Here is an 11,002-nt window from a genome sequence, read left to right on the forward strand (position 1 = left end):
AGAAGAGTTTGAAAGGAGGAAGGATTCCTATTTGAGATTCTTACTATCTAATGGGGACAGCCGATCCCACAGGAATTCTTAAAAGCGATGAAGTTTGTATTATCCTGTATGTACTCGTAATCTCATCTTTCTGTGCTTGATTTATCATTTAGCATGAGTCTGCTAAAGAAAACTCAAGAAAAACGATCATTTTTGTAATTTTAATTTTAGAGTGCATCCCTTGGTTTTTAGTGGCTTGGTATGGTTATAGAATAATTTCTAACCATGCCATAGGGTAAAATTCAAAATTTAGGTCTGCATATGATTTGGCTTATTAAAATTCAAGTATGTGCCACTTGTTGACCTAAGCGTATGCCTACCTATATAAACCGTTGACTCAGCTCCTACCTTTCACAGTTTCAGAGCCAAACTTGGTAAAGCCTCTACTTGTTTCTTGTTTCCTTGTATTGCCAGTTAGGGAAACTCTCAAATTGCACAAAGAAATTTCATCTTTTTGTGATTTGTTTGCAGAAATGTTTCTGGTTGTGATTTATGCAAGTCGTTTTGGTACATGCACCAATAAAGGATAATAACCAAAAATAAAGATTACAGCATCAGTGGACTTTATGGATTTTGTTTGAATGGCTTTCATCTGTGGCACCTACAATATGCTCACAGAATCTGATTTCTCTGTAAACACAGAGGAAACTTAGTAATTAACTGCTCTCTACGAGACCAAGCTAAATCTGGCAAAGCATGCGACTACTATATAAAACAAATACAACTTTGCTATTAGGAACTGTGCAGTCCCTGAATCAGCATATAGATCAGCATATAGAGCAAGGCAGAAGTGCATCGCGGACAAGACCCATCAGTATCCTTAACATGGACATTGCAGAGTCTGACCCTTCCCTGTTCCAGAGGCTCTTCCACTAGGTGAGAAGAGATAGTAAGTTCCTGATGGCCAAAGTTAATATTTGCTCTATATAGTAGTCCCAGTTCTTTGCCAGATCTTACTCGGTTGTTATGGGGTAAGAAGCTGATTGCTTATTTTCCTCCTTGCTCTACAATGCAACCCCAAACGTAATGCAAAACTTCCATATTGGGCTCATTTGACCTGCTGATTTGGCTTGGATATGGTCATTGGTGTGCAAGAGTCGGGATATCTGCCATTTGACCATTTGGTCCGCAAGTTTTTGCATCGGTTTCAGTTAACAGTGCTTAAGAAATGGATATTTTCCCTTCCGTGTGCTGTACCCATCTGAACTGATTGTTTTTTTATTAGTTATGACAATAAATGCGCGAAAGAGACAGGATTTCGACAAGATATATCTTCTTTCTTATGGTGTTATTTCTTTGTATTAGGAGTATGGAGTCACAAGATAAATTATGTTGAAGCACTAATGCATCCTCTAAAACTTGCTATCAAGTTGCTGCAGCATTAAATGGTGAACTTTTTGCAGATGGCGAGGTAGAGATTAGAGGAATGACCGTAGCAGGTGATGAGACGGATCATAGGTCTGGGAATTGAAAGCCTTTTCCCGACTGGGCTCTTCTCTCTTTTGAGCTGCCTAGACCCATTGATCACACAGTTCACCGGCAACTTCAGTGCGGATGGGATTTTCCAGTGATTCATAGAGAAGTGGATGGACAATCGCTAAATCTAGCAACTAAGGCTTCATAGGAGTATTGACTTCATAAAGGGAAAATGTTAAAGCATTTCCGGGCACTTGCTAAGGCTCTTTAGTTATGTTTTTGTTAAGTAGACTTTTCAAAAAGTTCTTCATCTCGTACGTTAGTCCTCATCCATTCTACTAATGGGATATATTTTCCCTTTAAAGTATTGGATACTCTTGTTTTCCTATAGAGAATGTTGCTCTGCACATCCTATAGAGAATGTTGCTCTGCACATAAAATCAGATTATGCAAGCAAGTTTATCTAGTTGTGATTTCTTGCTTGTTTTCTCATTACCTATGCTGAGGTACCTTAAGCCAAATGAAGAGTGTAAGATGTTCAAACCGTTGGGCTTTGTTTCAAATGGGTTTCGTCTACAATATCGGCACTTCCAAGTCCTAGATATGTCCAAGGGTGTTATCTGGCTTTTCTAGTTTCTTGTCCTGATCTTACCTAGAATTGGTTCATATCACCGTGGCAAGATAGAAAGGATCGAGTAAACCAACATCTTGTCAAAGTTGAACAATGCTACGTCTTCTTGCCCACATTATTTTGCGAAATTGAAGCAGTGCATTTTGTATGACACTAGTATTCTGTAGTTGAGGGCCAAAAAGAACTTGAACACAGCATTTCGATGTTTGAATAACAAAGTTTTCAAGATATCTTCCAACAATACAAAGAGTGAGAATTAAGAACCACCATATTCTTTATAACAAGAATTAAAAATTCAAGATTGTTCTGATTTCCAAAACTAACTGAAAGTTAACTAATGTCGATTTTGTTTGTATATTTACACACTCAAAAGCTGCAGAAATTCTTTAGATCCTCTTCCTTGCCATACCAACTTGGTATTTATCTTCGAAATGTGAGGATCCAGATCCTTGGAAGAGTTCCTAATCATCCCCTCAGTGACTCTAGTAGCAAGTGATATATCTGCACATTCGGTTATTTATATGCATGCGCTGTTTCAAATGCCATTTACATATGCACCAATATGTCTTTAGTTGTTCAAATTGAATAGGATTGGAGAAATTAAAACCTTGGAGAGACTTCTCATCAGAGAGCACCTATGGGGCTCCTCCTGCAAAAGTAGAGGATAAAAACAGAGGAGAATACGTTCAGCACTTGAAAAGGAACAACAGTAAAGCATTTGAACTAAACCTGGTAAGTAATCTCTATACACAGCAGGTCTACATTGACGAACCTGCTCAAATCACGTCTTTCAACCTCAATAGAAAAAAGATGAAATGTTGTCAACCAAGTTTTACAGTTTTCGACTCTTCCTCCAGCATTACCATTAAAATTCCAACCGATGAGAGGATAACCACTGAAAAACATTCAGATTGTGCAGTTTGATATCACTGTCAATGCTTATATCAGCTTGTCTGTCATCAGCAAGTCCAGCCCTATCTCCTGCATCTAAGTTCATTTCGCCAGAAGTACTATGTCGATGTCTGTCCTGCTTCTCTGGAACAAGTAAACTAACAGGGTTAAGGATGTCTACAATACATACATAAACATAAAACAATGAACTTGCATCATTACCTCTAACACGACAGCCCAAAACCTGATCAACCTGAAAAGTAGAAAAGGGTCAAATGAATTAAAGATGGATTCTAAGATCGATCACCAGAATCAAACAACAAAGTTGGTCATAAGTAGATTTACCTGCTGAAATTCACTCTGGCGGTGCCGCTTATGCACATTGGTGTATCATTCACATGACAGTCTCTTTTTTTTTTGGCTTTACTGGTGGACATTTCAACTCTCCAGAAAGCTTCTGCACCACAAAATCAATTTTAAATATATCATCAAGCCTCAATAAAAGTATCTTATATATGTCTATGTGTAATATGTCAGTAATGAAAAGGCCAAGGTAAAAGTATCTACCTTTTGTTTATTTGGACCATTTGAACCTTCTTTTGCTCCATTTTCTTCCATGGCAGACCGTGAACCCCTGTTTACAATTGTTCTCTTTCTTAATTGTGAATTACCTATTTCAGGTATTGCAGCTTTCTTGTTCGATCCATGTCTCTTAAAAGCAGCAATAATTTGCTTGCCATCATCATTCCTGCTCTTAAAAGCAGCAATAATTTGCTTGCCATCATCATTCCTACTCTTAGAAGTAGCAATAATTTGCTTTCCATTGTCAGTCATGCGTTTCTTCCGAATGTCATTTTTCTGCACAAGCTTTCTCTTCTTAGCTCTCTCTTTACTAGCACCAATTCCGAGAGCAGCTTGACCATCTAGACTATTGAATCCATCAGAACATTGAGAATTTTTCTCTGACGCATTTTGCATTCCTTTTTCCAGAGCCTTCAATTTTTAATAGCATGTTTCTTGCTCATGCCAACTAGTGTTAGCAAAGCATTTGAACATTACATCTTTATTTTCCACATGCCAAACAACTGACTCACTAAAAAAGGATTAGTTTGTGTCACCATATGGTTATGCAGATTGCAGTGTCATCTCATATAAAGCCTTTTCTCCATAATGTCTTGTCCAATATTGGTAGCCCCGTGCATTTTGTTGCATTAACTAATAGATATCAAACAAACTGTCTCTCACCCATTTCCTACGTTCAACTTATGGTAATCAAGACAGAGAATGGCGAAGTGTCTTATATTACGTACATCAGGAGATTCAAGACCTTGGCCAACCATAAACATCACAGCAACCATGCAACGAACTTGGTGCCACAAAATGCACTGCCCTTAATTTTGAAACACCACAGTTCATTACTTTCCAACCTGCATAAAAGGAAGTTCATTAAAATCAGAAAAGACACTGCAAACTAGATTGGTCTTATTAATATAATAACTTGTACATGAGAGAAACTGGCCAAATGAAAAGGCCCTTTTTGCCTTTTGATTTCTCTTTCGTCATACCAACAAAAATATAGATGCATCTTTGCATCTTTTCTTAACTTATAAAGATCTCAAAAACATCTACCAGAACCAACCTCTTATCACAAGAAGAGAGTTCAAAGGATGTTATATGACGCTTGTAGTTGTGGACATTAAATGCATCCATCTTACAAAAATTTCTGAAATCATGATCCCCCACAAACTTTTGGCCTGCACTCTCCATTGCCTAGCATAAAAACAGAGAAAGGACTTCTATCAAATGAAATGAAATAGTCATAATATCAAATTTTTGGTTCAAAATCAGCATAAAGTAGTTTATGAAATGAAATAGTCATAAACTATAAAATGAAGAGTTACCCTAATATCCAAATTATCTCTCCAAAAGAAATATTTGTACTACCTGCTCATACAGCTAAACCTGCAAGATATTGAGGAAGACAGAATCATGTGAAAAGGCAAACCCCACCTATGTTTCCGCAATCATTAACATTATAAAATCAACAAATTGGAGGCATCTCTAACGCATTTCATCAACAGAATCCCAACATATCGAATCAAAATAAAGTACACCATGAGAAGGAAAACAACCTTGCACTAAAATCAATTGGAACACGACACCAGCCAGTTACTCGGATATCTTTGGGTAAGACTCGATTCAACACTCACATAATCAATTTCCACATCTAAGACTGACATATAAATGAAAGTAAGCATCATATTAAACATGATAATTTTTCATCATAAATAATTCGTTGCAGCAAATCAAATAAAGTAAGAATCTGGAATGACTGCATAATCCCAACATATATGCACTTTCCTGCAGAATACCCTGCTAACTTGGAAATGCTAACCACTTAGTCTGAAATAAGCCACTTTTTGATTAGGAAAGCAGTGTGATGTGTACACGTATGTATAGGAATATGTATATTTAACGGATGCTTTATTACCGTACCAGCAGTTTATTTCCAGCTTGGACATCAGCCTTGCACAAAATACACCGATTTTTAACTATTAATCTTTTCTCTTTAATGGGTCTGTAGCAATTGAATTGAGTCACAAATTTCCAGTTTAGTTCAAACTTCATCATTCAAAAGCAATTTAAAGACTCATAGCAATAAAATAGAGCTCAAAATAATTAAAGATCAGTCACTCAAACAACATACCATCTCTATCTATAGAAAGTCCCCAATTGTTTGCATCATCTGTGTTCTTAGGTCGCAGGTTTGATCGTAGAAACAGGAAATGACCTGCATCAGAAAGCAAACCATAGCCTACTCATGATGCACCTAAGAAAAGAAGCAAATAGGAGATAATAGAACAACAACATGAATCATAAAAGAAAGAGCCTACTGCAAACATAATTATCCTAGGTAAAATGACAATTGATACTAGACACTTGTCCACGTCATAAAACCTTCTTGTATCTTGTGGTGGTATCTCTATCAACATTTCAATCATCTTGCAAAGAGACTCCCAGCTATCAGAACTCTTGCTCTTTGGTACTTTCTCATCTCCAATTCACATCATTGCTTGTCTAACAAAAATTCACTTCGGAACTTGCACTCCAATTACAATATTCTATGATCTAATTAACACCCAATCTCAAATTCCTTGAGAAAATCAAGCTTCACATATTGCTCCTAACCGATTCTTATACGGTAAGATTATAATCAACAAAAGCTCTCGTGAAAGGAACATCATCATGAATATTCACAGTAATCACATCTATCACGAGGATGGAAATATATGGTTGTTATAAGGAAAAACTCTGATAATTGCCCCTTGTGTCCATACTTCCACAATTGCATTCTAGTAGTTAAAAGTACTAAGTAGTACACATGCAACAGTTAACCATCTTTTTCCAGAAGCCCTTAAACATGTTTCTGAGTAGCCTTGTCATCTGTTTTTCCAAGTTTAAGAAATAATCAAAAATTGCAAAATACAACTGTGATTGTGCTCGTCTACTAAATATAAGTTGACACGTGTTTTTGCAAGAAAATGCTCAACATTTAATACAGGTTGAAACAAAGACCCACATTCTCTCTGCAAGGAGATGGTGATTGCACGGAATAGTGAGCCAAAGATAAAACCCAATCTAGCGTCTGTGAACAAAATAACAATCTACCGATCCATCAAGAAACTTAGAAGCGGAGTAGCAGTTTTGAACTTACTTGTCCAAAAGATGAAACTCCTTTGTCTGTTCTGCCACATCTTGAGTACTGTGACTTTTTCTTGTCACCAACTAAAAGCTTAGTCTTCTCAAGAGCTTCAAAAATTTCAGACTGCATGACACCAAAATCAGTATGATGGGATTCGGATCGAAATGAATTAGGTGTCTGCCAAAAATGTCAAAAATGCCAAAATGGAACATCTGCTGATTTTAAATCGATAGCATCCATGATTTAAACATTCGCATTGCACAATATTAAAGAACTCTTCCATGTATCTTTGATAATAAGCAGAAAATCAGTGACTTTGCTTGCATGGTACAAACTGATCTACTAGTGTACCGAAAGATAGGTGTCCTTACTGAAAACATAAATTTAAATCTTATGAAGAAGTAGAACCTCTTTATAGCACATATTTTCCATTAGGCCCAATGCTGAAATGAATGAAAATTTTGGGGAGAAGATGGAATCTAGGACCGGACCTCGACAGTTGGATCCAATTGTGCTTCAGAGGCAAAACCATAAAACCTGTAAAATAAAGCAAAAGTGAAGCGATTTCATTGTGCCAAAGAAAAGCCACAGTACATTCAATGGCCTAAGGCACAACACATTCAGGATTTCATATGTCTAGGAAATTAGTCAGACTTGCCATGTGGTGTGACAGAAAATTAGTCACATATTTAACGAATCACATCCACTACACATTTACTTGTGACAGATTCTGCAACTTAAGAGATTTCTACAGTGACACCCTAGCATTTCAATTTTTTTAGAAAATGAATGCTTCCATAGCAGAAATATCCTCAAATTATTAATAACAGCTAAACTTTCACAATTTCTAGAGTATTTTATATTCCATGCTGCCTCTTAAGAACAGACAAAATCAAGACAAAGGGAAAGATAATATACTACACCAGATTAAAATCGTTTTATGATGCAACAGTTGCATTGTATGACAAGCAGTACAATGGCTACAATCTGTACCTTTGTCCAAAATACATCAATCTTAGAGCAACATATCGCCTTGGATGGTGTTTGAGAATTCCTGTTTTGAAATCTGCAGCAGGAGGTATAACAACATTCACTAAAATATGGCTGCACATTGAAAGAACTTTAGCTGAACAGCATGCTCATCTCTATGGAAACAGGGTTGTAAGAAATTACTAACTTGAACCCTATAAAACTTAGTTTTAAAAACTATTCGCACAACAATATTGATGCTTTGATTATGTCTAGTTTTAGCACTTAGGGTTGCTTGTTTTTTCTTTAGACTGTTTGGAGTCACAACTAACACAGCCTGCTACGCAACTCCACGAAACTTCAGCACTATAGTATCCTGTAACCTCTCAAAATTTGCAAGAAGGCCACTTAATTATTGTTTGACTTTGAACTTAAACCGTTCCTCTCGTTCCCTGAAAACAGACTGACCTCCCAAGTCACTGAAAAACCCTCGACTGGAACTTGAAGAGCAATAAACATACAAGATCTCAGTGGTTCAGATTAAACATGCAATTGGAGCTCAAAAAGTTTGACCAGTAGCACCTTTTTTCTTCCTAGTCTTCTTGTCCAGTTTCATTGATTTGCCATTCCCATCGACCACTCCGCCTCCCTCTACGACACAACCAATCTTGTCTTCCATCTGCACAAAATGAAGCAATAAGCTCAAGTACATCGCATTCGGCACGGAACATTGAATTTCACTTATTCCCAATATGCATGGCCAATAACAAAGAAGCGCCAACCAAAAGATGCATGCATTCACTCAAACCACCGACAAACAATGCATGCCCAACTCAAATGCGCGCTCGACCCAACACCGAAACCGGCTTCGGCTGCTACAAAGATATCAAGATTCATTCAAGAAGTCGTAAAGACAGTGAAATCCTCTCGAAAAGTGAAAAGGAGAATCGAAATGGCTCACCTTTTGACAGCAACATCCAGAGAGTCGAGAAGAAAGGTCGGCGTTCTGCTTCTCCAGCTCCTGAAATGTAATGGGGGCCAAGTCGCAAAACCGACAGAGTTAGCACGCGGCAGCTCGTACAGGCAATCGAAACTCTGCGGGTACGAACCGCTCGATCGAGTTACAGCTTCAAGGAAATGGCAATCGAATTTTAAATAGAAAAGAAAGGAGGAACAAGCGTTTCCAATGGCGCGCGCTAGAGAGAGAGGAGTACGTTGATCGTCGTCTGGAGAGAATGGATCTGGGAGCGAAGGGCGTCGACTGAATCTGCATCGGGCGAAGTAGACATTGCCTCTCTCCCGCTTCGCCTCGCTGCGCTCGACGTTCTGCTCCGCGCTCTTACTCCGGCGAGACAGAGGCGATAGAAAAGAAAAAAAAGGCAAAAGGAGAAAGCGAGGTCTCACGGTACCCATACGCCTCTCTCTCCTCCACCACAATATCCCTCGCAGCCGTCGCGGCGTCGCCGAAACCCCAAAACTTAGCACCGCCACCAGTATATCTAGCCTCGCAAACCTCTTTTGCTTCAAAATCCTTGGCTACGTACTCGAGCCCGAAATCGGGACCGAATAAGGAGTAGAAGACAAAGAAGCTCGAGAGGCCAGTCGGCAGCCGGCGATTTCTGGAGCCGCGGCTGGAAAGTCGATGACGTCGACGAGGAGGGAAGCGCTTAGGGTGAGTGAGAGGGCTCGGCACAGAGAGGAGAGGAGTGCTGAGGAAGAGAGAGGCAGAAGCGGGAAGAAAAAGCGCTTCGTTGAAAAAAAAGAGAGAGAAAATGCAGCAGGCCTCTCCTTCTTCGCCGCGCCGTCGACCCCGCCAAAGTCCGCCGAGATCTCCCTCGCGACCGAGCGGGCCAGCGTCAGGGACAGCGCCTGGTCAGCGGCGGGGAGCCTGGTGCGGCTCGGGAACGAGACCGAGATACCAGAGGCAGATGACCAGCGAGGCTTTTGGGCAGGTGGAGGCCGAGGCGGAGGCGGAGACGGAGGCAGAGCTGGAGACGGAGGCGGAGGAGGTGGGATGCGCGGAGGAGGAAACAGAGGAAGGCTCTGAGCGTTCTGAGCGTTCTTTTTCTTTACGAGGAGAGAGAACCCGCGCATTCAAGTGAGGAGAGAGAAAAATTTTGAGCGGGAGGAATGCGCTGACCGTCCTTTCTTCTGCGTGGAGCCGAGCCGAGCCGACATCAAAAACCAGCGCCTTCCTTTTCTTTAGCGGGTCCCGCTCGGGGACACGTGCCGGTATTTCATTGGTATGTGCGCACCAGGTCAGCAGATGACGTGGCGCGCACATACCACTGAATATTTTCTCCGTCTCTCGCACGCTTCGCTCTCTCCCCCTCCGCACGTTTCTTTTCTTCAGCCGACAACTCCCCCTACATTCTTATATCTTCTCTTCTCTCTGTATGCGACCAAGCCGCCAGCTGCCCCCCAATTTCCCCTTCTTCTCGGTCTACTGTTGACCCACGAAGGCCGAAGCTGTTTCTTTGGCCGTTTTGTTGACCACCGACTCCTCCACGAAACGGCTCCATTTCGCTTTCTCTTCCAGCAGCCAAGGCAGCCTGAATTTGTCCCTTGCGGTGCTCCTCAAGTCCAGCTCAGCTCAGCACCAATCAAGCAGCCCTCCCCGCATCCAGTTTGGCCACATCTCAGCCCCGAACCGAGCCGAGGTCAGCCCATTTGGACCGACTAGCAAGGCCAGCAACGCAAGAGCAGAAAGCCCAGCCCCACCGTGGGTTTGCGGGGCTGATTTCGGGCCGTCCCGACCCTTGTTACCGGGACCGCTTTGGAGAGGATTGACCTGTCGCGTGCTCGTCGTTTTGACCAGGGCTGATTTTAATCCATGTGAGTTTAGCTCACTAATACTTGCTTAGTTTTGCTAATTATGCTTAAGGGTTAATTAGTGATTATTAATTAATTGTGATACATGTTAGGTAATTTGATTGTGCAATTAGCAAATAGACACCTGCTACTATTTATTGCATCTCAGGATTTTTCCCAACCCTTATCGCGCTTCAATTAGGCATTACAGGCCTAATTTGGTTTTTAGTATTTATTTATTAATTTTCGAAATTAATTAATTAATTAATTAATTTTCGGAAATTAAGCAGAGATAGCCGACGATCAAAATTTTATGTTGATTGTCGTGGTGCAATCCGTTTATTTATTTGGGCTCTACGTTGTGCTGAATTAAATTGATCGCGCAAATTGAGGAATTATTCCTAAATTGATTGAAATTGAGTAAAATTGAGCGATTGATTGGTAGATGACCGAGTATGGTTATTTAGCATTAATAATGTCTTGATGAGTTGTAAAGTGGAGAGAATCGTGAGATTGAACTGGGAATACTCTTAGCTAAGACC

General features: G+C 40.2%; 1 protein-coding gene and 1 long non-coding RNA gene across 2 annotated transcripts; both read right to left on the minus strand.

The window, feature by feature from the left end:
* Positions 1-2,250: 2,250 nt before the first annotated feature.
* LOC120289037 lies at positions 2,251-5,378 on the minus strand. The gene is made up of 7 exons (XR_005546978.1): positions 4,879-5,378; positions 4,617-4,747; positions 3,545-4,404; positions 3,323-3,434; positions 3,200-3,230; positions 2,859-3,121; positions 2,251-2,735 (listed from the first exon to the last, which is right to left on the minus strand). It is a non-coding gene; the product is annotated as an uncharacterized LOC120289037 (long non-coding RNA).
* Positions 5,379-6,662: 1,284 nt separating this feature from the next.
* On the minus strand, positions 6,663-9,775 carry LOC104424298 (tRNA pseudouridine(38/39) synthase). The gene is made up of 6 exons (XM_039302847.1): positions 8,864-9,775; positions 8,611-8,670; positions 8,232-8,328; positions 7,674-7,746; positions 7,172-7,217; positions 6,663-6,857 (listed from the first exon to the last, which is right to left on the minus strand). Exons 1-6 carry the CDS (start codon positions 8,936-8,938, stop codon positions 6,663-6,665), a joined length of 546 nt encoding a protein of 181 aa, XP_039158781.1. The 5' UTR covers positions 8,939-9,775.
* Positions 9,776-11,002: the final 1,227 nt, after the last annotated feature.

The sequence above is a fragment of the Eucalyptus grandis genome, chromosome 10 (genome assembly GCF_016545825.1).
Source record: "Eucalyptus grandis isolate ANBG69807.140 chromosome 10, ASM1654582v1, whole genome shotgun sequence".
NCBI classification, from domain to species: Eukaryota; Viridiplantae; Streptophyta; class Magnoliopsida; order Myrtales; family Myrtaceae; genus Eucalyptus; species Eucalyptus grandis.

Bases quoted from the DNA above. Each gene is read 5' to 3' on its own strand.
- LOC104424298 (XM_039302847.1), bottom strand. From the start codon at position 8,938: ATGTCTACTTCGCCCGATGCAGATTCAGTCGACGCCCTTCGCTCCCAG. The intron at 7,747-8,231 runs GTGCTACTGGTC...CTCCTGCTGCAG, and splicing joins GAAGACTAGGAAGAAAAAAG to ATTTCAAAACAGGAATTCTC. The intron at 6,858-7,171 runs GTCCGGTCCTAG...CATTTTTGGCAG, and splicing joins AATTGGATCCAACTGTCGAG to ACACCTAATTCATTTCGATC.